The following is a 25,405-nucleotide window of genomic DNA, read 5'->3' on the forward strand; positions in this document are numbered from 1 at the left end:
CCCTGAACCGGGCTCCCTGCTCCGCGGGAAGCCTGCTTCTCCCTCTCCCACTCCCCCTGCTTGTGTTCCCTCTCTCACTGTGTCTTTCTCTGTCAAATAAATAAATAAAATCTTTAAAAAAAAAATTGAAGTATAATTTACTTACGATTAATGCACAGATCTTAAGTATTCCTTTTGATGAGTTGTTACAGTTGTATCACCATGAAAGCACAATGCAACACAGAATATGGAATATTTCCATCACTCTAGAATATCTCCTTGTGCCCCTTTCCTGTTCAGTCCTGTACCCCCACCACCACTTCAGCCACCACCACTAACACCTTCTGACTACTATCACTATAAATAAGGTTTGCCTGTTTCTATACTTCATATGAATGGAATCCTACAGTACGGTGGGGTTTTTGGTCTGTATGTGTGCCTGGCATCTTTCACTCAACATATTTTTAAGATTCATAGATGTTGTTGCATGTATTCATAGTTCATTCATTTTTATTGCTTTACTGTATTTCATTGAATGACTATGCCATAACTTGTTTATCTATTCACCTATTGATGAACATTTGGGTTTGTTTCCAATTTGGGGCTATGATGAATAAGGCTGCTGTGAACATTTTTTATACATTTTTGTGGACATATGTTTTTGTTTTCTTGGGTAAATATCAACAAGTGGAGTTGCTATGTCATTGGGTTAATATATGTTTAACTTGATATGAAACTGACAGTTTTCCAAAGTGAATGATTATACTGTCTTACACTCCCACCTACAATGTATGACAGTTCCGTTTGCTCCATATCCTCCATATCCTCTCCAAACTTTGGTGCTATTACTCTTTTTTTTATTTTTGCCATTAGTGGGTATCTCATTGTGGTTTTGATGTGTGTGTCCCTGATGACTAATGACATGGAATGCCTTTTCATGTGCTTGTTGGCCATTCCTGTATCTTTGGTGTTGAAGAGACTATTTAAGTCTTTTAACATTTTTATTTTTTATTTTATTTTATTTTTTTAATTTTATTTATTGGGGCACCTGGATGGCTCAGTCAGTTGAGCGTCTGCCTTCGGCTCAGGTCATGATCCCAGGCTCCTTGCTCTCCGGGGAGCCTGCTTCCCCCTCTCTGTCTGCCCCTCCCCCCGTTTGTGCTCTTCTCTCTCTCTCAAAATAAATAAAAATCTTTAAAAAATAAAAGATTTTAGGGGCGCCTGGGTGGCTCAGTCTGTTAAGCGGCTGCTTTCGGCTCGGGTCATGATCCTGGGGTCTTGGGATCGAGCCCCACATCCGGCTCCCTGCTCAGCGGAGAGCCTGTTTCTCCCTCTCCATCTGCCTGTCAGTCTGCCTACTTGTGCTCTCTCTCTGTCAAATAAATAAATAAAATCTTTAAAAATAAATAAATAAATAAAAAATAAAAGATTTTATTTATTTATTTGACAGAGCGCGTGCACGAGAGAGAGCACAATCAGGGGGAGTGGCAGGCAGAGGGACAGGGAGAAGCAGGCTCCCCAACGAGCAAGGAGCCTGGGATCATGACCTGAGCCGAAGGCAGACACTCAACTGACAGAGCCACCCAGGCGCCCCAGTCTTCTAACATTTTTACAAGTATGGGTTGTTCATTTTTTATTGTTGTTTTGTAGGAGTCCTTCTGCATACAAGTTACATACAGTATATATTTGGCAAGTATTTTTTCCTAGTCTCTGGCTTGCCTATTCATTTTGTCTAATGGTGTCTTTGACTGAATAGATTTTTTTTTTCCATTTGAAATACAGCTTATTGATGGATTATGCTTTTTGTATCCTGTTCAAGAATTCCTTACCTGACCTATGGTCTTAAAAATATGTTCTGATATGTTTTTCTAGAAGCTTTGTAGTTCTGGCTTTTGCAGTTAGGTGTTTCATCTATTTTGAGTTAATTTTTGTATAAATAGTGAGAGAAGAGGGGTCAAGGTTCTTTGCTATATGGACATCCAGTTGTTCCAACACCGTTTCTTTAAGAGTTTCCTTTCCCCCATTGAACTAATGATTTAATACTTTAGCTGAGGGGTGCCTGGATGGTTCAGTTGGCTAAGCGGCTGCCTTCAGCTCAGGTCATGATCCCAGAATCCTGGAATGGAGTCCCGCATCGGGCTCCCTGCTCCCCGGAGAGTCTGCTTTTCCCTCTCTCTCTGTTGTTCCCTCTGCTTATGCCCGCCCTCCCTCCCTCTCTCTCTCTCTCTGTCAAATAAGTAAAATCTTTAAATATATATATATATACTTTAGCTGAAAAACAATTGACTGCATTTGTGTGCTTTGCAGGGTAAAGATAGTATTACAAGGCAGTAACTTTGTCTTTAGAAATCCCTAATGGCTCTTTTAGAAGCCTGATGCTGAAAAATAGAAAGCATAATTTGTAATTTTAAAAAAGAATAGTTACAGGGCAAACTATTATAGATACATTTTTAAATAGCTTGGCTAGAACCACCCACACTCTATCCATCTGCAAGCTTCTGAAGAGCTGGATGCTTCTAATAGGATCAGGGAGACAATCTCAGAACAAGTAGTGACACTTGAAAAAAACTGCAGTTAATCAAAAGAATTCTTAAAGATATACCAAGAGGTACTTAGGATAAATAGAGAATAATCTGACAGAGAAAACATTAACTACTCAATTCCTCTATTATATTTCTCCTTTTATCAAAGACCTAGCTGCGTGGTGTGTGTAGGGGGTTACCTATCTGGAAAAAGCAGGGTCAGGGAAGGTAGAATACCCAGTTCTCAGAACAGTTTTGTTCTCCTGATCCATTTGAATTACATCCCTAGGGTCTGAGAAAACTAGCAGGTGACCATGCTATAGCCCCATATACTATCAATAAACTTTTGAGGCATTATGAAGCAGAGGGAGATGCCAGAAGTTGGGTGACATGCAACATCTGTCTCAGTTTTTAAAGGGAGGCTGATACACTTATTCCTCAGAAAGATACTAGAACATTTTATTAAACAAATGGACTCTGAGCACAGGGAAAGACAACTGGTGAACACTGAAAGGTATATGGGTTTATAAAGAACATCATCTAACATCTAACATTGATTGAGGGCTAATTGTGCCGGGTGCCTAAACTGTGAACAGTTGGTTACTGGCCTTGAGATTTTGGTCAGTTCAGACTCCGTGTGTGTGCATTTGATAACAATATAATATTTTAAGTTAGTTATTTTGGCTTGAAGACATAGCCTGCTAATCAAATTTGCATCTGATACAAAGCTGGTACAAATAGTAGATAAATATTCAAAAAGATCTCAACTGGTAAATAAATGCCCAAGTTAAATGACATTTATTAGAGGAAAGTTTTAAACTTTGGTTCAAAAAAACTAATTGGTATACCCATGTTCATAGCAGCATCATTCACAGTAGTTAAAATGTGAAGCAACCCAAGTGTCCATGGACACATGAATGGACAGGCAAAATGTGGTGTCTACGTACAAATGGAATGTTATTCAGCCTTAATAAGGAAGGAAATTCTGACACGTGCTACAAGATGGGTGAACCTTGAGGACCTGATACTAAGTCAAATAAGCCAGTCACAAAAGTACAAGTATTATGTGATTCCACTTATATGAGGTAGTCTACCTAGAGAGTCAAACTCATAGAGACAGAAAGTAACTGGTGGTTGCTGGGGCTTGGGGAGGATAGGGTGTTGTTGTCTAATGGATCTAGAGTTTCAGTTTTACAAGGTAAAAAGAGTTCTGTGGATGGATGGTTGGTGGTGATGGTTGTGCAACAGTATGAATGTTATTAATGCCACTGAAGTGTATGTTTAAAAATGGTTAAGATGGTAAATTTTATGTTAATATGCATTTTACCACATTTAGAAATTTTAAAAACCTGATTACACAAGTACAGAATATTTATTAGGCCATGTGAAAAATCCTACTGTGTGTCAGGATGACATGGCTGTCTAAATTCTATAATGAATGTAAGCTGCATAATAGGAGTATAGTAACCAGAGAAAGAAGGCCAAGAGAGAGTATGCTCAGGATATGGCATTTAGTTCTGAGGGTCCTATTTCAGGGGGTTGTTGATAAACCAGAGAGTAGGCAAACCAGAGCAGCCTTGACCTTGGCTACTCTTCTGATAGAGAATATGAGGAAGGCCTGAGGGAATTAGGGAGTTCTGTCTGTAAAGGAGTGTATCAGTAAGCTTTTGCTATATAACAAACAATTACAACAAACATCACAATTCAGTAGCTTAAAACAAATGTTATTTCTCATGATTCTTTTTTTCCCCCCAGGTTTATTGGTATATAATTGACGTATAACCTCGTGTAAGTTAAAGGTTTACAATGTATTGATTTTATTTTCTCATGATTCTTTGGGAGATCTGGGTGGTGGTTCTGGTCTGGGTCAGCTCAGCTGGAACTGGATGGCCTAGGGTGGTCTCACTCATATAACTAGCAGTTGGCTTTGTGTCAGGTGGGGCAGTGAGGATGACTTTGGTCACATGTCTCTTGTGATCCAGCAGGATGGTCTAGGCTCATTCACATGGTGATGGTCCAAGACAACCCAAGAGCAGTAAGAGAGGAAGCCTTCATGCACAAGTAGTTTTCAAACCTCTTGGGTCATTTTGCTCTTGTGCCATTGGCCAGAGCATGTGACATGATTAAGTCCAGAGTCATTGTGGGAGGCGATTCACTGTCTGATGGCATGAAAACAAAAAAAGGGAGTTATTGTGGTCATTGTGCAAACGACCTACCACCACCTAGGAAGTTTAAAGGAAACATAAAAGTTTCATTAGAAACATCACAGATAGAGGCACCTGGGTCGCTCAGTCGGTTAAGTGTCCTGTTGATTTCGGCTCAGGTCATGATCTCCTGGTCGTGAAATCGAGCCTCGAGTCAGGCTCCGTGCGAAGTATGGAGTCTGCTTAAGATTCTCTCCCTCTCCCTCTGCTCCTCCTGCTTGTGCTCTCTCTCTGAAATAAATAAATCTTAATAAATAAATAAATAAATAAATAATCATTCCTCACAGGTAGTTCCACAATGTAGAAGACTGAGGACTTCAAGTCCATCTACAGAAGAGTTTTCTGACTGAAATGACCCCAGAACAGAAGCGAGCCACCAATAAAGGGAGGGTCTTGTCATTGGATGTGTTGGACAGGTCTTATGACCTCTTGTCTTTCTGATCAGCTTGACCTGTTACATCCTGTCTTCCAGGAAGCCTTTCATGCTTACACACCACCTGTGGCCCTGTTAATGATGGCTGTTCTCTATGCTACACACGTCTCTGTTGCTCTACCTATACTGAATAACAGATGTGTTTACATGCCTATCTAGTCCATGAAATGGAGTTCCTTGAGGGTGATTCACCATCTCAGGGCCAGTGTCTGCAGGAAACTCTTTTCATCCTCAGGTTGCCTCCTGGTGGTCATTTGACTATGGCAACTCCAGCCATACTGTCTGCATTTCAGACAGAAAGAAGGGAGAAAGAGGGGAAAAGGTACCTGTCAATGGAGATTAACTCCTTTAAAGAACATTACCAGAAGCTCTACCAAATGGTACCTTCTTCCTATATTTATCTTTTTAAGATACATCTTTTTTGCAGGAGAGGTTAAGAAATACAGGTTTTAGTTCTGTGTGTTGCATCTGGTAGAAAAGGATTCATAGGCACCTTCTGCCCAGGGTCTGACTCCTACTCAAGCTGCCTACGGAATACGTTATGCACTAACACCAGAATTCCCAGAATCTGTGCCTCCTCACACACACAATGAGGTAGGGTGTTCTTTTTATCATAGGCCTGGCTACCTTCATAACTATATTCTGTCACTTGGAGCTCCTAGCTTCATAACCCATGGGATAGGGCAGGGATCAGCAAACGTTTTCTATGAAGGGCCAGATGGTAAATATTTTTTTATTTTTGTGGGCCATATGGTCGATGTGTCACCTACTTTACTGTTGTATTACAAAAGTAGCCATAAATAAAGAAATGGATGTGACTGTGTTCCAGAACTTAGAAAAATGAGGGCCAGACTGGATTTGCCCTCCACGGTGGGGAGTGGGTCTCTTCCTATGGTTTTGAAGAAGCTGTGGCTCCTTGGACTAGGCATACAGAAGGTAAGATAATATTCCACCATCTGGGAAGAGCAGAGTCCACAAATCCCAGCTTCTGCACAAGTCTCAATAAGTCAGGCCTTTTGGGTTCCCTGTTTCTCTTAATGACACTACAACTTGTCATTTTATGTTTGGAACTTCAGTGTCATTTTTAGGGGGGTCCCATTTCATGAAATATAACTTACATGTCAGTAAATTTACTCTTTTTAGTGTACAGTTCTGTGGGTTTTGACAAATGCACACAGTCATGTAATTAACAGCATAGTCAAGATATAGAACAGTTCCTTTACCACCCATCCCCCAAAATTCCCTGTAGCTCATTGCAGTTGATGCATGCCCCCAGTTCCAACCCTTGGCAATCACTATTTTCTGTCCCTGTTGTTTTCCTCTTCCATTATGTCATGTAAATGGAATCACACGGTATGGAGCCTTTTGAGTCTGGCATCTTTCAGTTAGCATAATGCACTTGAGATTTATTTTGTCAGTTGAGTGCATCAGTAGTTCATTCGTTTGCTTTACTGCATAGTATTCCATTGCATTGACATACTGTTTGTTTATCCATTCACCACCAGTTGAAGGACATTTGTGTTGTTTCCAAGTTTTGACAATTACAAATAAAGCCAGTATTAGACATTAGAAAAATAGACATTAACATACAAGCTTTTGGGTGAATATAAGTTTTTGTTTCTCTTGGTAAATACCAGAAGTGGGGCTGCAAGGTTATATGATATGTATATATTTAACTTCATAAGATGACAAACTGTTTTCCACGGTGGCTATACCATTTTTTATTTTCACCAACAATGAACAGTTGCTTTATAGCCTTGCCAGCATCTGATACCAGGTTTTCTGAATTTCAGACATTTTAATAGGTGTGTAGTTACATTAAATAAGTTTCAATTTGCATTTATAGTTAATGCAGTCTAATAACTAATGACTGTTAATATGGTAGATTATAGTAATTGATTTTAGAATGTTGAACCAGCCTTGCATTCCTGGGATTAAATTCTCTTAGTCATGATGTGTTGTCCTTTTAACACATTGTTGGATCCCGCTTGCTAATACTTTGTTGAGGATTCTGTGCCTGTGTTTATCTTGGTCTGTAGTTCAGTGTCAATTTTGGCTCTTCCCTTCCTCCTTATTACCCCAAATTCTGTTGATAGCTGTCTGCTCCATTTCATTCCCTCCATCAAGCCCTCCTTATCTTTTAGTTGATATCGTAACTGGTTCTTTGTCTAGAGTCTCTTAAATTCTTTTCCACCTAATTCACATTAAAAAAATGTAATGGTTCTCATTGCTTACTGTATTGGGGTCCAGGCAGAAAACAGCCAGCACACTCAAAGGGTTCATTGAAAAGTCTTTAATAAAGGGATTATTTACAGTGGTGTGAACAGTAAAGGAAACCAACCTACAAGGGATGGTGGAGCACCCCGGGACCGACTACCACTAGTAATGTTACCACCTTAGGCACAATGGGAAAAGGGTGGGGATACCAGAACTCAGTAAACACTGTGGCCATAGAAGAGGGGTCCTCAGTAGGTACTTTGACCCTGTCAAGGAACACAGACCCTGCCAGAACTGCATCCTGGTAGAGAGAAAGCAGAAAGTAAGTAAGTTCATCCTTCCATCCATTTATCTCTCCTCCTGGCGCTTCCCATTGGCTGAACCCATAGCCTGGAGCCTTGGAATTGGCCTCCGACTCCTGAGAGAGCAGGGCCGAGAGGGGATCAGGTGGGGAGGGTGGGGCACACCAAGCATATAAGCATACCCACCTATCAAAGCCCAAATTCCTTAGGTTAGCGCTTGGTGCCACCAGCTCTGGCTCCTGCACACCTTTCTGAAATTTGGGCTGTGTTTTTTTCATCCTTTTGTGTCACAGCCTTCCTGTTAGGCCCTCCATAAAGGCGTGATGTATGAACAAATCAACACTGGTTTGAGTGGTGGATCTGAGGCAAGCACTTGCCAAGCCAGACAACAGAATGAACTTTCCTGGCTCATACTTAGCATAAAAGAGTGAAAGAAGAGTTGTTCCACACATACAAAACCTCTGTTTTTACAGAGGCTCGGGGAAGCTAAGTAACCTGCTCAGGGTTTCACAGTTAGTTATGGCAGCTCTGTCATATACAGCCAGCTACAGAACCCTGGAAAAGTTACCTAGCCTCTCTGAGCTTCTGTATCCTCATCTGCGGAACGGGACTGTGTAGACTTAGATGCACTGTATGTTACACTAAACATTGTTTGGCCTATTGCACTTTACTGTATTTTAGCTCAGAGTATTCTTTATATTCCTACACAGCTTTTGAAGAGGAGACCTCTAAGTCAGTCAGAGAAATTTTTCTAAAATGATGTATGCAGTGACTTACTATGGGCCCAGACCCTGTTATAAATGCTTTACAAATATTAACTCATTTAATCTTTAACTCCCCTATCAGGTAGATACAACTATCCCCATTTTACAGATGAAGAAACAGAAGCACAGAATGATTTAAAAACTTACCTGAGGTTACCTAGTTGGTAAGTGGTAGAGCCAGGACTTGAGCCAGCCAAAGTGGCTGCAAATTCCATGCCTCTAACCTCTGTGCTGTCTTCCCCATAGCCTTGCAAAGTCCTGTCAGGGCACTTTCCACCCTTCATTCCTGACCAGCATGTGGTCATTAGAGTGTACGGGAACTAGGCAGGGCTGACTTTATGGAGATCTTTGGAGGATGCGAAAGGTATATATACAAGAATGTTAAGGGCAGGGAGTAGGGAAATTTTAGGGGTTAGAAAGGGTAGTCACTGAAATAAGGGAAACCAGTTCTGCCTTCCTGAACAGGAAATACCTAGTGATCGAGCCTGCCTAGCTTCATGCCATCTGGCTTCCTCAGAGGCCAGCTGATGCCCCTTTATGGGTGTTGATGAAGCTGCCCTTTAAGTCACTGTCAGTAAAACAGAGGTTATTAAAATGTCCTCTAATCCGTTCTGTTATTTTAAGCCACCAATACAAACATACACCCGAATATAACTAGAGCATGAAGAAATGAGGTGGGAGAGAGGAGGAAGTGTGCTCTGGTCATGAATTTAGAGAGAACATGGATGTCCTTGTTTATAGTGGTGTGTCACTCTGGCTCTCATAGCTGTTGGTAATTAATGACCCACAAAACTTACGCAGAAGCTTACTTGTCGAGTGCTACAAATTTGACGCTCTCAGGCTCCCAGAATGTCAATGATATGTAAGTAGCCAAAACAACAACAAAACAAAAACAAAACTGCAAATGCAGGAGGTGACCAAAATAGCTGAAGGGGAGAAGTCCAGAACATGATAATTATAGAAGATACTATGTGACTGACCTGTTTCTAACTAGAACGGAAGTCTATAAGGGCAGAATTATCAGCAAAGAGGAAAAAGACATAGCTGAGAGTTCACAGACATTATTCATCATTATTCGAAAGAATGATGATTAAGATAAAACCCAATGGTAGAGTGCAGGGGGCAAGCCAAGAACCACAGTCCCAGAGAGTAGAGACAGGAGGGCAGGAAGCTGATAAGGGTCTGGAGTTAGAGACAGCCCAAGTCATGCTTATTTCAGTGGTTCACAAAGGCACAGGTGTCCCTCAGGTAGGGTCAAGCGGGCTATACTGGCAAACCAATCCCTAAGATAGACATGTAAATTACATAGTACATTTGTATCTACACTAGAAGCAAAAGAGATGCTTAATCTGAAAATGAAATTAAGAAAACAATTCCAGGGGTACCTGGGTGGCTCAGTCAATTGAGCATCTAACTCTTGATTTCAGCGCAGGTCATGATCTCAGAGTTGTGTGATCAAGCCCCGTGTCAGGCTCCCCACTCAGTGGTGAGTCTGCGTCTCTTCCCCTCTCTCCCTCTACACCTCCTCCTGCGTGTACTCTCTCTCTCTCTAAAATAAATTAATAAATCTTTAAAAAAGAAAGAAAGAAAGAAAGAGACAAAGAGAGAAAAAGAAAAAACAATCCCATTTACAATAGCATTGGACAGGGGCAACTGGGTGACTTAGTCCGTTAAGCGTTTGCCTTTGGTTCAGGTCATGGGTCCTGGGATCGAACCCTGCATCAGGCTCCCTGCTCAGTGGGGAACCTGCTTTTCCCTCTCTTCCCAGCTCACTCATGCTCTCTCTCTCAAATAAATAAAATCTAAAAAAAAAATCAAACAAATACTTAGAAATAAATTTAACCAAAAAGTGTGTAACTTACTCTCCGAAAACTACAAAACATTGTTAAAAGAAATTAAAGAAGACCTAAATAAATGGAAAGGCATCCCATGTTCATGGATCATAAAATCTAGTATTGTTTAAATGACAATATTCCCCAAATTGATCTACAGATTTAAAGCAATCTCTATCAAAATCCCAGATTGACAAACTGAACCTAAAATTCATAGGAAAATGCAAGGGACCCAGAATAGCCAAAACAATATTGAAAAAGGATGAAGTTGGAAGACTCACACTGACTTCAGAACTTACTGTAAAGCTAAAGTAATCAAGACAGCGTGGTATGCATAAGGATAGACATATACAGCAATGAAATAAAATTCAGAGTCTCTAAATAAATCCATACACTTATGGTCAACTGATTTTCAACAAAGGAGTTATCATTCAGGGGAAAGAACAAACTCTTCAACAAATGGTGCTGAATAACCACATGGGGAAGAATAAACTTGGATGCCCCTACTTCCCAATTTCTTCATCCCCGCTATCCCTACCACTAATTTACTTTCTATCTCTATGGATTTGTCTGTTCTGAACATTTTACATAAATGGAATCATACAATATATGGCTTTCTGTGACTAGTGTCTTTCACTTAGAGTAATGTTTTCAAGGTTCACCCATGTTGTAGTTTGTATCAGTACTTCATTACCTTTTGTGGCTGAATAATACTATGTTGTATGGACATACCACTTTTTTTTTTTTAAGTAGGCTCCACAGGCATAGAGCTTAAGGTGGGGCTTGAACTCACGACCCTGAGGTCCAGACCTGAGCTGAGATCAAGAGTCGGACACTTAAGTGACTGAGCCACCCAGGCGCCCTGGATATATGGGTGTAAAGCTCTGGAGGGGAATCTGGGCTTGTGCTGCAGATTTGGGAGTCACTGGTATACTGATAAAGCCTTGGACATGAGTAGATAAGAGAGCAGGTGGAGCAAGAAGAGGACACCTCAAGAACTTCAGCATTGAAAGAAGTGGGGAGCCCAGAAGTGGCACTCAGAAATTATCAGAAAGGTGGATGTCATGGAGGGAGAGGGAAGAGAGGTATATCCCTAGTACTTGCAGTTGAGGAATGAAATAGTTATGGTGCATTTACTAAAGGAATGCCATGTCTCCCTGACAAATAGGTTGATTCTGATCTGTGAGGAGATGCAAGTGAGGCAGTGTTATGTGGATTAAAGTAGAACAGCAAAGTTGTACATTTGAATAAAACTTGTTAAAATTTGGGATTTGCGGTGACCAAGTAAGATTTTTTTTTTTAAAGATTTTATTTATTCATCAGACAGAGAGAGGCAGAGGGAGAAGCAAGCTCCCTGCAGAACAGGGAGCCCCGTGTGGGACTTGATCCCAGGACCCTGGGATCATGACCTGAGCTGAGTGAGCTGAAGGCAGACACTTAACTGAGCGACCCAGGCACCCAGGATTTTTTAAAGATAATTGGAAGACTAAGGAACTAGAAAGTATTTATAAAATTATTTGAAATGGTACAGACCCAGTGGAAAACAATATAGTGGTTCCTCAAAAAATTAAAAATCTACCATATGGGGATGGCTGGGTGGCTCAGTCAGTTAAGCGTCTGCCTTTGACTCAGGTCATGATCCCAGGGTCCTGGGATCGAGTCTCTAATCAGGCTCCTTGCTCAGCAGGGAGCCTGCTTCTCCCTCTACCTGCTGCTCCCCCTGCTTGTGCTGTGTCTCTGTCAGATAAATAAATAAAATATTTTTAAAAATAATAAATAAAAATCTACCATATGATCTAGCAATTCTACTTCCAGGTATATACCCAAAGGAATTGAAAGCAGAGTCTTAAAAAGGGGGGGGCGGGTCTTGAAGAGAGATTTGAACACCCATGTTCATAGCAGCATTATTTACAATAGCTAAAACATGGAAACAACCCAAGTGTCTGTGTACAGATGAATGGATAAACAAAATATGATATATACATGGAATGGAATATTATTTGACCTTAAAGGGGAGGAAATTCTGACACATGCTTCAACATAGATGAACTTTGAAGACGTTATGCTACGTGAAATAAGCCAATCACAAAAAGACAAATACTGTATGATTCCCCTTCTGCGAAGTACCTAGAGTATAGTCCGATTCATAGCAACAGAAAACAGAACATAGGGGCTCCTGGCTGGCTCAGTCAGAGCGTGTGACTCTTGATCTTGGGGTCATGAGTTCCAGCCCATGCTGGGTGTAGAGGATACTTAAAATATATATATATATATATATTTTAAAGACAACAAGAAAGTTGAATGGTGATTGCCAGGGGCTGGCAAGAGGGATTGGGATGAGGAATTAGTGTTTAATGGGTACAGAGTTTCAGTTTTGCAAGATGAAGAGTTTTTTGTTTTTTTGTTTTTTTAAGATTTTTTATTTATTCATGAGAGAGAGAGAGAGAGAGGCAGAGGGAGAAGCAGGCTTGACAGCTGAGCAGGGAGCCCGATGCGGGACTCGATCCCAGGACCCCTGGATCATGACCTGAGCCGAAGGCAGACGCTTAACCATCTGAGCCACCCAGGCGCCCAAGATGAAGAGTTTTTGGAGGTAGATGGTGCACAATCTGAGTGTATTTCATAACACTGAACCTGTACACTTAAAAATGGTTAAGATGGTAAATTTTATGTGTATTTTACCACACACACAAAAAAAAGAATTAAACTTGAAAAGAAAATGATAGTGACACAGGCTCATCCCTATAATCTGACTCAGTGGGTCTGGAGTTACTGGTACCTAACACACAGCCAGAGTGGGGACCCCTGGTTTAGCACATGGGCTGCTGTAGGGGGAAACCGGGTAACCCTGATCACACCCAAATCTCATCTTGGTTTCCAGGATGACTTTTATTTAGTTTTTTTTTGTTGTTGTTGTTTTGTTTGTTTTGTTAAGTTTTTTTAACTTTTTTCATTTAAATTCAATTAATTAACATATAATGTATTATTGGTTTCAGAGGTATAGGCCTGTGACTCATCAGTCTTATATAATACCCAGTGCTCATTGCCTCACATGCCGTCCTCAATGTCCAGACTTTTGTTTAGTTTTGTTCTTTATTTTATTTATTTTTTTAAAGATTTTATTTATTTATTTATTTGAGAGAGAGAGAGAGAGAGAGCACAAGCTAGGGGGAGGGGCAAAGGGAGAGGGAGAAGTTGACTCTTCGCTGAGCAGGGAGCCTGAGTCGGGGCTCTATCCCAGGACCCCAAGATCGTGACCTGAGCCAAAGGCACACGTTTAACTAACTGAGCCACCCGGGAGCCGCTTTATTTCATTTGATAACCCTTGTGATCAGAATTAAAAACCACAATTCACTGTAGAAAATTGGGAGAGTTTGAAAAAGAAAAATCATCTATAATCCCATCAACTTGAGTAATCATTATGAAATTCAGGTGTATTCTGGTCCTTCTAATGTCATGTGTAAAATATGCTTACAAATAATAATATAGATATCCTTGTATTTTCTCATTCATATATACTTCTTTTTATTATTATTATGTTATGTTAATCACCATACATTACATCATTAGTTTTTGCTACCTATACTTCTCTTGTGCTTTAAAAAAATGGATATCATACTTCCTCTATTGTTTTGTTTTCCCCCTTTTCAATGAATATATGGTGATGTCTTTCAGGTCATTGAGGGTATTCTACCCCCCCTCCCCCCCCCCCCCCCCCCCGGTTTTCAGCTGCTTCACAGTATTATTTATCTTACCCATTACTATTATTGAACATCTAGATTGTTTCCCAGTTTTTCACTTATCATAGCCAATGTTGGACTGAGTATCTTTATACAAAAAATAACATTTTAAACTTCCTGTTATTGTTGCTAGTTTGGTAGTTGAAAACATTTTTGTTGTTGTTATTTTTTGTTTATAATGAATACTTGCCTCTGCTTTCTACCATGAGATTTTAAATTATAATCTGCATAGCACCTAGGTAGTTCTCTTCCAACTTGTACTGGTTTTTGTTTCCCCTCTTTTCCTTTTTCCAATATAATATCATAGAATCATGAACTTTTACAGTTATGACCCTGATGGTTAAATGATTGGACCAGAGTCACACAAAACATTCAGGAACAGAACAGAACAGAGATTTGGGAACTCAGCTTTACTTGTTTTTCATTCTTCCTTCTTCCAGTAGATGGATACTGCTAATATCCTTAAGTCTCCATGGGAAAAGGTTTTGCAGCTTTTCATTTTGGAGCAGTATTGCATTTGTGCTTTTGTGGCGGAGAACTTGTTGCTTCCAAATAAGTCCAGAAGGTAGCCTCAGCTGAGTGTGCCATCCACTAATAGCCAGTATAATGCTTGCTGTTCCAGGAGCCATGTTTGACCAGGACTGTGGGAAGGTCGTATTCATGCTGGAGGCTCTTGTGAGGAGATGAGTTGGTGAACAGAGAAACCGGCATGAAGATGCTCCCAGGAGTGGGCGTGTTTGGGACCGGCAGCTCCGCCCGGGTTCTGGTCCCACTGCTGAGGGCAGAAGGGTTCACCGTGGAGGCCCTGTGGGGGAAGACTGAGGAGGAGGCAAAGCAGCTTGCCGAGGAGATGAACATCACCTTCTACACCAGCCGGACCGATGATGTCTTGCTGCATCAAGACGTGGATCTTGTGTGCATCAATATCCCCCCTCCACTGACCCGGCAAATATCTGTGAAGGCTCTAGGTATGGACAGTCAGGCCATAGCAAGGGCAGGCTGTGTCTCCCTCTGGGTGGTCCTTGTGTGTCACTGCTCTCCTCTGTGCTGGGGAGGGCACACTGGGGGCATGTTACAGCTGTGGGAAGAAATGCTCCAGCCTTCCTCACCTCCATAAGTAACTCCCTGAGCAAAAATGAAGCCTTAAGAGTTGGCCTGTCACAGGGGCTAGAGATTATTACATGTCGTGCAGTGTGGTACTCGCTTTGGCAAAACACAGACATTTCATGCAATGTAAAGTTGGCCTGTTTGAAGTCAGAGTTCAAAGGCTTGGGCAGTAGGAAATTGATTGTGGCTGACATGTTTGTTCTTCCATTTCCGTGGCACGTAGCACCTCAGAGAGGAGAGGAGGGTGTGTAGCAAGGCTGCCATTTCCCATGTTTTGTCAGTCCTTCGTTAGATAGAGTGCACACCCTTCCTGCCAAATTTTGCAATCTTGTGTGCCGGAAGGCAGCAAGGCTCTCTGATAGGGTCCGCAGGTCTGCCTGCTCACATCTCTGCCCCCTTGGGAAGCAGTAGACAGGGCAGGGCTTACTGATCTGTTCTGCAGTTTCTTTTGGGCTTCTCTTCCCTGTCAACTGTAGGTGACTTTTTTTCTTTTTCTGATGTAAATGAGAATCAAATTGAATAGGAACACAAGCCGGTAAATATTCATCCAGCAGTTACTTTTGTTTTTAATGCCTCCTCTGTGCCAGGCACTGCGTTGATGTCTTTCTGTACATTCAGAGCAGTGTTGGATCAGAGCCCTGCCTACCTTCAGATTTCACAGTTCAATTGAAGACACTAGAGATCACACACATTACAAAGTAGAAAAGACAAGACTTAGGTAACAATTCAGGTGGCATATAATTAATTGACAGAGAAGTTGTTTTATGTAAGGTGATAGGAACAAAATATATCTCTGATGCAGTCAGAGATCTCGGGGCCCAGGAGCTGGTATGCCATCAGGCTTGACCACTCCTGGCCACTACCATGGTGGAGAGTCCAAGCCTCTGCTACTTGTCTCCCTTGTTCTGAGGAGAAAAGAATGTCTGTCACCTCTGGCCCAGTGTGTTGGTAAAGATAAATGTTCATTGGAGTGAGCAAGAACATGAGTCTGGTGGTTGATTTGGGAGCATGTACATTTGGCCAAATACTGTAGATGGTTTGTCTTTTTCAGAGAGCAGTGTCTAAAGATGTGTGACACTGGGGCCAGTCACTAGATTCTTAGGAGGGCAGGTAATGGCTTTCAGATTTAGTTTAGAAGTAGGCCTAAGCCAACACTTTAACAGAGGGCTAGTGCAAGGGGACCAAGCTACCGTAGTCATTTGATTTCTTGCCATCCTGTGGCGTGAATGCAGGCTGGTGAGGCCAGGTAATCCAGAGGCAGTGTTCTAGAGGCTCTCGGTCTTCTTAGATTCTAGGGTTCCCACAGAAACCATCGCCAAGCTGTGTAGGAAGAAAGAGGAAACCCTAGGGTTCTTTGGCCAAAAACCTGCTGTTTTCTGATTCCTGGTACAGGAAAACGCTGGACTTGCTTTTCTTATAAATACGAAGGACAGGGATGACCAGAGACTTGTGGGATCTTATGTCTCAGCCCTGGTGAAGCAGGGTCATCTGTCTTTTCTCTGCATCTCTGTTGTCAGGAGGTAGAGGGTGTGAATGAGAGTCCTTGGTCTATTATAGGCACACAGTCCCAGGGTCAGGTTGGTGGGTCTGCGAGAGCTCATGTCAGCTGGACCTCCCTTCAGGTACTGCCACTCAAACCCCAAAGGAGTTGCTGAGATATTGTGACCATGAAGTTCACTCCCTGTGTCCTTTCACTTTTTTAAAGATTCGTTCATTTATTTGAGAGAGAGAACAAGAGAGCATGGTGTGGGGGGAGGGGCAGAGGGAGAGAGAATCCCAAACAGACACCCCGCTGAGCACGGAGCCCTACGCAGGGCTCGATCTCATGACCCATGAGATCATGACTAGAGCTGAAATCAAGAGTCCCACGTTTAACCAACTGCGCCACCCAGGTGCCACTCACATTTTTTTTTTTTTAATTGAGAATTCTCACTTGACATAATCACATGTGGAAATGGCCAGGAGAGAACTCCTCCAGTTTTCCCAAAGTACTGGGTGTGAATGTAGGAACTGCTGTAGACAGAACACCGTACTGAACTTTACATCAGACCCTACTTTTTTTTTAAGGTTTTATTTTATTTTTTAAGTAATCTCTACACCCAATGTGGGGCTCAAATTCACAACCCAGAGATCAAGAGTGACACACTCCACCCACTGAGCCAGCCAGGTGCCCGACATCAGACCCCACTTGTGATCTTATTTCTATCTCTCTCAAACTCTCTGGACTCCTGTTAAGTAGGGGGTCCCAATTCCTGCCCCTTTTGGCCTTTCCAGCATGATATATGTATGACTGCCTCCAAGTGCTGACCAAGAAAGACATTGGCATTACAACACAAGGGACTTCCTGTTGTCCGAAGCAGAAGAGCAGATTTGTTTAAGTTAAATTCATTTTATTTTTTAAGATTTTATTTTTAAGCAATCTCTGTACCCATTGTGGGGCTTGAATTCACAACCCCGAGATCAAGAGTTGTATGCTCTTCCAACTGAGCCAGTCAGTTGCCCCTAAGTTAAATTCATTTTAAAAATAAATAAATAATAGCATTCTCCTCTGGATATTCATTAAATAAATGTTCACTGAGTTGAATGTAGTCTACAAATGAAACTAAGCATTCTGAGTCATCTCAGATATGAAAAACTTTTCTGTAGGTTGGTGAACCATGTTTAAATTAATGCCTTGAAAGCAGGGCCCATTCTTCCCACCTATAAAACTCTGGAAGTGTCTGGTTCTTGTACACAGCCTAGATGGGAGACAGGACCAGCACATGCACTGATAATTGCAAAAATATGCAGCATATTTAAAAATCCTCAGAGTCAATATCCCAAAAGACTCTCACTGCCATTTCACCTAACAGTGTATTCCCATGTATGAGTCTCTTTATATATGCATGAGAGTATAATTTTCTGTGTTTTTCACACATAGATCTCTTCCCCCCCCCCCCTTTTTTTTTTTTTTTTTTGGTCTCCCTGTTATTGGGTCTGTGTCTCTTTTTTTTTTTTAAAGATTTTTTTTTTTTTTTTTTTTTTTTTTTTTGCGAGAGAGAGAATGAGAGACAGCACGAGAGGGAGGGTCAGAGGGAGAAGCAGACTCCCCGCTGAGCAGGGAGCCCGATGCGGGACTTGATCCCGGGACTCCAGGATCATGACCTGAGCCGAAGGCAGTCGCTCAACCGACTGAGCCACCCAGGCGCCCTGGGTCTGTGTCTCTTGTTCATTAAGAATACAGGCTAGTGGGGCACCTGGGTGGCTCAATTGTTCGGTATCTGCCTTTGGCTCAGGTCATGATCCCAGCGTCCTGGGATCGAGCCCCACGTCGGGCTCCCTGCTCAGCGGAGAGCCTGCTTCTCCCTCTCCAGCTGCCCCCTGCTTGTGTTCCCTCTCCTGCTGTCTCTCTCTGTCAGATAAATAAAAATTTTTTCTGGGCACCTGAGTGGCTCAGTTGGTTGAGCATCTGACTCTTGGTTTCGGCTCAGGTCATACACTCATAGTCTTTAGATCAAGGCTCTGCGCTCAGCAGGGAGTCTGCTGGAGCTTATCTCTCTCCCTCTGCCCAGCCCCCAACCCCCGCTCATGTGCATGCTTTTTCTCTCTTTCTCTCTCAAATAAATAAATCTTTTAAGTTTTTCTTACTAATACAGTATTTATTTGTCTTCCCTCTGTCAAACCCTGAGCCAACCACTTTCCCCAGACTGCCTGGGTAGGTATAGGAAAAGGAACATACAGGGCAGATGAGACACAGGCAAAAGACCAATGGGAGGTGGAGAAGGCTCCTCACATGGTGAAGAGGAAGAGAAAGGCCACCATCATGCAAAAGAGCCCTAAGGCCCCCAAGAGGGTAAAACCCAGAATGGTGTAGGAGGAGAATTGTTGCTTCAAGGGTTCCTGGCATAACCAATGATGAGGCTCCCAAGCACAGCCCCAGTTCCAGCCCCAGAGCCAGCTATTCCCTACCATGGCAGCCCCAGCCCCAATGAATTTGGCTGTTGTGTCGATATCCCTTGAAATGGTGCTGGTTCAGAAGCTGTAGCTAGGAATAAATAAGGCCAGGGGCCGTGGGGCTGCCAAGCTGCCGAGGCTCTCATCTGTCAGTGTCTCCGGTGGTTAGTACCATTGCAGACAGTGATCAGCTCAACACCTGAGAGGCGCTCCTGACCAAGAAGGAGTTGGAGACACCCTTGCACAGGTGGACATTTTCAGGGGATGAGGGGCTGTGGCAGGAGAGCTGCTCCCAATGCAGAGAAGACAGCATCATCCTCAAGTCTTTTTAAAGCTAGGGGGGAAAAAATACAATTACTTAGCTATATAGCTATTGACATACTCTTAATTCTAGATCAGCTTTGATCAGATCAGATCTTGAATCTGTGAGAAATTTATCACAGTCCTCTAAAGACTCTATTTAGTTAAGGATCCTCCTTGCATTATGCTATGCTAAGCATTATAAGAGATAAATCTTAGAGACTGAGAAATACCGGTAGAGATTTGCAGCTATGAAGACATATATGAGAGTGGGGCGCCTGGCTGGCTCAGTCAGGAGAGCATGCCACTCTTGATCCCGGGGTCGTGAGTTGGAGCCCCACATTGGATGTAGAGATTACATTAGGAAAAAAAAAAAAATATGACAGACTATATATTCTTCTCCTAAAATTTTTCATACTGGTCAGTAGTACTGTATTTTCTCCTGGCATTCACATGCATAAAATTGTAGAAATGTCAGGCCTGTGGGCTCTCTGGAGAGAGCCTCCAGTCCAGTGGTCCTCCGAATGTGATTCTCACACCAGCAGCATCAGCATCATGTGGGAACTTGTTATAAATCCAGATTCTCAGGACCCGTCCCAGACCTTCCGAATCTCTGTAGGTGAGGCCTAGCAGTCTGTGGTTGAAGAAGCCTTCTAGGTGATTCTGACGCACACTAGGGACTGAGAACCACTGATTCTAATCCAGCATCTTCCTTTTCAGTGAAAGAAATCAAGGCCCAGGAACATTAGGGTTACATCTCATTACGTCTCAGTGCTGTAGGAAAAATTACATTTTCCTTGGCTTGTTACATCTTTAGATGTTACCTCACCTGTGAGGCCATAAAGATTTTTTCTTTTTTTAAGATTTTATCTATTTATTTGAGAGAGAGTGAGCGAGCAAGAGAGCACAAGCCGGCGGGGAGCAGAAGAGGGAGTGGGAGAGGGAGAAGCAGGCTTCCCACTCAGCAGGGAGCCCAATGTGGGGCTCGATCCCAGGACCCTGGGATCATGACCTGAGCTGAAGGCAGACGCTTAACGACTGAGCCACCAGGTGCCTCCGTAAAGATTGTTTCTTGCCCTCACTCTTATTGGTGGTTTCCCAAAACTCATTCTTGGACTTAGCCTCCAGAGGTGTCCTTTTCATATCACTGCTCTTTTTGTGGCATCTTATTTTCTACTTTTGTTTGACTTTTTTTTTTTTTTATCTTCTTTCTCCTCCAGTGTCATCCTTAAAGCTTTTCTATGAGTTCCTTAAAGGAGAGGGAGGGACCCTAACATGTTTTATTTCTCAGCTTAGAGGTGGTTAAGGAAAATGTATTCTAGCATGCAGAATGCCCCAACATTTTTGCCACAGTTGAATGTTTTCTTAAATCTGTCACTAAAAGGGCGCCTGGGTGGCTCAGTTGGTTAAGCGACTGCCTTCGGCTCAGGTCATGATCCCGGAGTCCTGGGATCAAGTCCCACATCGGGCTCCCGGCTCAGTGGGGAGCCTGCTTCTCCCTCTGACCCTCTCCCCTCTCATGCTGTTTCTCTCTCTCTGTCTTTCAAAAAAAAAAAAAAAAAAATCTGTCACTAAAAGATTTCTGTGCCCAGTTCTTGGCACTAGTGTGCTTCATTAAAAAAACACTGAATTTGCCAACCCTTTCCCATGGGCTTGTGACATAACAAGAGATTATTACTCAAAGAGTCTAGCCCAGGGGTGCCTGGGTGGCTCAGTCGTTAAGCGCCTGCCTTCTGCTCAGGTCATGATCCCAGGGTCGTGGGATCAAGCCCCACAATGGGCTCCCTGTTCCTCAGGAAGCCTGCTTCTCCCTCTCCCACTCCCCCTGCTTGTGTTCCCTCTCTCGCTATATCTCTCTCTATCAAATAAATAAATAAAATCTTAAAAAAAAAAAAAGGAGTCTAGCCCAAATAATTTAATCTCCGGAACACTGGTCCCTGGGGACATCTTCTCTGACCACCCCCAGTCAAGGGGTATATGCTCTCATTTTACCATTTATATCATCTTCACTCCATTTATCACAAGTACAGTTCTACATGTATTTATATGGTAATTTGATTAATGGCTATCTCTCCCCCTAAACTATAAGTTCTCTGAAAGTAAAGTCCAAACCCAATGCTGTATCCCCAGTGCTGAGCACAGGGCCTGACACACAAATTCTACTCATGCATGCCCCGTCTGGTGGTGTGACCCAGGGGGCTAACAAGGGCCAGTGACCCAAGAAAGAGTAGGCAAGAGCGATTCAGTCTTACGGCTTTCAAACTTCTTTTTCTAGTAGCAGAACCTTTTTTGTACCCCGCCCCCCCAGATAGACTTCCTGGATTTTGTAAAACATAAAAGTCGTGTTCTTCCTGAGCTACTTCTCTACCTACTGTTTGAAGTCTCCTTTCTCTAGTCCCATGCCTCTAGATGGGCTAACAGGAGTGCTGTGGTCCTAGAGCTCTGAACAGGCGCTGTGCTAATAGGGAACAAAGAGGTGTTCTGCGGCAGCCTCTCTGGGCCTCTGGTGTTCAGGGGAACCCAGTCCTGGGAAATCTGGGGAGTATGAGCTGGAGAAAGGGTTGTAGCTTGAAATTTATTCACACTCCAAAAAGTCTGAGCTAATAAGCATTCAGCATCCATGCTTTTCCACTCCCTGTTAACAAAAACCAGTTCCCAGCTTCTCTAATCTCTCCTTTGGCTTCCTAGCAGGAATGCTAGATAACTTAAATAAATATGTCTTTCAGCACAACCCAGGTTCTCTAAAGTTAAAGATCATGTACATTTGGCCTGCAGGAGCCTGTTTAACTCAAGATGGCCTTTAGCTCCCATACAGATAATACTATTGGGTCCTAAGTTCAAAAGCATTCCTATTGTTTGGGCTCAAGGAGGAAGGTCTCTCCCCCTTCCCTGACCTCTCTTGGCATGGAACAGAGATTTCTTATCCTGGTTTTAGTCATCACCAAGCTCCCAGCAGTCACAAGAGTCCTTTTCCCCCCACCCCATCTCCACTCTGCCCCATGCTGCAGTGTCCACCCAATCCCTGCAGTGAAGAGTTACAGCGGGTAGTTTCTGGGTTGGTCGGAGCTGCAGCCCTCAGATGGGGTGTTTATGTCTGATAATCTAGTTTCTTCATTATTTCCCTGGTCAGCCATAAATGTTCTGCAGCCAAGTGGCCAAATTGTCACCCAATATTGTGATTCTCCAATCCCTAATCCTAAAATCCCACATGTGTAGGGGGATATTGGAGACTGTCCAAGAGCAGATCATGATAACAATCAGGTGCTACTCTCCTTGCAGGGCTGTCTCCTGCCAGACCTGAGTGCAAGGACCTCTCCCCTTGCTTCCCCCCCACCCCTACATCTGTGGAGGTATTAACATAGGACTTCCATTTGAACCACCTCAAGCTCACAGGAGTATCCTGGTGTTGGTGTCTTGTGACTGCTCATTCCCTCATGAGCTTTCATCTTAAAACATGGAGGAGTATCAGTCCTTCTTCCTAATATGGAATCTGCTCAGTCTTCTAACTCTCTCTCTTCAGGGCTTTTTCTAGCCTTGTTTTGCTCTCTCAGTACATCCCAGCTACAGTATACTCAGGACAGTCATGAGGACAGAAGGAATATTTTTATTCCCTTTCCCCTCCTACTAGAGCCAAACAAACATTTTCTGACCTTTTGACTACACTAACGTGTTGGACCAGTGTTTTCAGAGAACAATCTTCGGGAAATCTTAGGGCCCTTTCTGCAGTTACAACTGAGAGTACAAAGCCCATCCCCTAGAACATAGATTAGATACTTTTGCCCCAAGCTGATGATCTAATAAATGTATGAAAGTACATAGGCATGTCCATCTCTCCAGCCCACATGTATTAGGCAGTGTTCTCCAGAGAAACAGAACCAATGAAGGTATATATAGAGAGGGAGAAATTTATTTTAAGGAATCAGCTCATGTGATTGTTGGAGCTGACAGATCTGAAGTCTGCAGGGCAGGACAACAGGTTGGAAATCCCAGCAAGAGTTGGTGTTGCAAACTTGAGTCTGGAGGCAGAATTCCTTCCTCTCCATGGAACCTCAGTCTTTCCCCACTCCCATCCCCGAACCTTCAACTGATTAGATGAGGCCCACCCAGATTGTGGAGGGTGATCTGATGTACTCAAAATCTACTGGTTTAAATGCTAATCACACCTAAAAAGATACCTTCTCAGCAGTGTCCAGACTGGTATTTGATGGACACCACAGCCTAGCCAGGTTGGCACATAAAATTACCCATCATACCTCCTCTGTTCACTTCCTATTCCTGGTTTGCACTTTCTGCCTCTACTCCTTTCATTTTCCCTTAAGAATTTACTCATCTTTCTCCAGCCTATAACTTGTTCTCCAGTCCCAGTCACAGGGTACCATTTTTATCTAAGCCATTGCCTTTCCTCTTGCCCCAGGCCACCATCTGATAATAGGAGGCTTTTCAGAGTTCATGTGCCTTCAAGAAAGATGTTCCCCCGTGTAAAATCTCCTGGAACTTTGAGATTTTCTGGTGTGTTTTGTTCTTAGGTATTGGAAAGAATGTGGTTTGCGAGAAGGCAGCAACCTCAGTGGATGCCTTCCGGATGGTGACTGCCTCACGCTACTACCCACAGCTGATGAGCCTGGTGGGGAACGTGCTGCGCTTCCTGCCTGCCTTCGTGCGCATGAAGCAGCTGATCGCGGAGCACTACGTGGGCGCGGTGATGATCTGTGATGCCCGCATCTACTCAGGCAGCCTGCTCAGCCCCAACTACGGCTGGATCTGTGACGAGCTCATGGGCGGCGGGGGCCTGCACACCATGGGCACCTACATTGTGGACCTGCTGACCCACCTGACCGGCCGGAGAGCTGAGAAGGTGCATGGGCTGCTCAAGACCTTTGTGAGGCAGAATGCGGCCATCCGTGGCATCCGGCATGTCACCAGTGATGACTTCTGCTTCTTCCAGATGCTCATGGGTGGGGGGGTGTGCAGCACAGTAACACTTAACTTCAACATGCCAGGTGCCTTTGTGCATGAGGTCATGGTGGTGGGCTCTGCAGGACGCCTCGTTGCCCGAGGAGCGGACCTCTACGGGCAGAAGAACTCTGCCACGCAAGAGGAGCTGCTCCTGAGGGACTCGCTGGCCGTGGGGGCAGGGCTGCCCGAGCAGGGGCCCCAGGATGTCCCACTGCTCTACCTGAAGGGCATGGTCTACATGGTGCAGGCCCTGCGCCAGTCTTTCCAGGGGCAGGGGGACCGCCGCACATGGGACCACACCCCTGTCTCGATGGCCGCCTCGTTCGAGGATGGGCTGTACATGCAGAGTGTGGTGGATGCCATCAAAAGGTCGAGCAGATCCGGGGAGTGGGAGGCTGTGGAGGTGCTGACGGAAGAACCCGACGCCAACCAGAACCTCTGTGAGGCACTGCAACGGAATAACCTGTGAGCCTGCACGTGGGCTCCCTGCCACGGGGCCGAGGGGCCGGGGAGGGACCAGAAGCTGGCACGGGAGGGCTTGGCCACAGTGTCTTTCATCTTGGGCAGGGTCCAGGTGATGCCCAAGGTGGCCCTGGGAAAACACCCCCTCCAATGCTCATTTGCTCCTCAGACTTGCAGGGTGGTGATATAGCTGAGGGCTAGCACAGTGTGCCCGGGGTGGGGCTGACCCCCGGTCTCTGCATAGTCACGCTGGTGAGCAGAGCCAGCCAGAGCTTGACTTGGAGGCTGCTTTTGCCAGTTTGTGGTCCTAACTAGGTGAGGAAGCATAGCAAGGACCCAGCTTGGCTGATTCCTCAGCCTGAGGAAAAATGACAAGAAGCCTCGTTTTCATGCCCTTCCTGGGCTAGGGCATCTCAGGAATGGTGAGGGCGTCGAGTCATCCCCTCAGGGATCCGCACCTGCCCTCCTTCCCATATGACCAGGCCCTTCCAGCCTCTAGGCTGCCCCTTCCCTGGCAGGGAGGAGGGGTTCTTCATTAGGTAAACTCTCAGGGGCTGTTGACCTGGGGAAAAGGGCCCCCGACTTGGTGGAGAGGAGATAGGGTTCTGGAATATCTGATAAGTGTTAATAAATAAATCAGAAAGTCTGACACTA

At 43.8% G+C, this 25,405-nt stretch overlaps 1 protein-coding gene and 1 pseudogene across 4 annotated transcripts in view; one reads left to right on the forward strand and one right to left on the reverse strand.

The window, feature by feature from the left end:
• The window catches only part of GFOD2 (Gfo/Idh/MocA-like oxidoreductase domain containing 2), a 40,697-nt gene extending 15,292 nt beyond the window's left edge, over positions 1 to 25,405 (forward strand). For 3 of the 4 annotated variants that reach the window (XM_036115036.2, XM_036115038.2, XM_036115037.2), the window contains exons 2-3: positions 14,616 to 14,961; positions 23,860 to 25,405. In XM_036115036.2, the coding sequence (XP_035970929.1) occupies positions 14,703 to 14,961; positions 23,860 to 24,758 (1,158 nt within the window). In that variant the 5' untranslated portion in view covers positions 14,616 to 14,702 and the 3' untranslated portion in view covers positions 24,759 to 25,405. The remainder of the gene's footprint in view (positions 1 to 14,615; positions 14,962 to 23,859) is intronic. The other variant, XM_036115040.2, reaches the window with a different exon arrangement.
• Positions 18,736 to 19,192, reverse strand: LOC118550211 (uncharacterized; annotated as a pseudogene).

The sequence above is a fragment of the Halichoerus grypus genome, chromosome 15 (assembly GCF_964656455.1).
Source record: "Halichoerus grypus chromosome 15, mHalGry1.hap1.1, whole genome shotgun sequence".
NCBI classification, from domain to species: Eukaryota; Metazoa; Chordata; class Mammalia; order Carnivora; family Phocidae; genus Halichoerus; species Halichoerus grypus.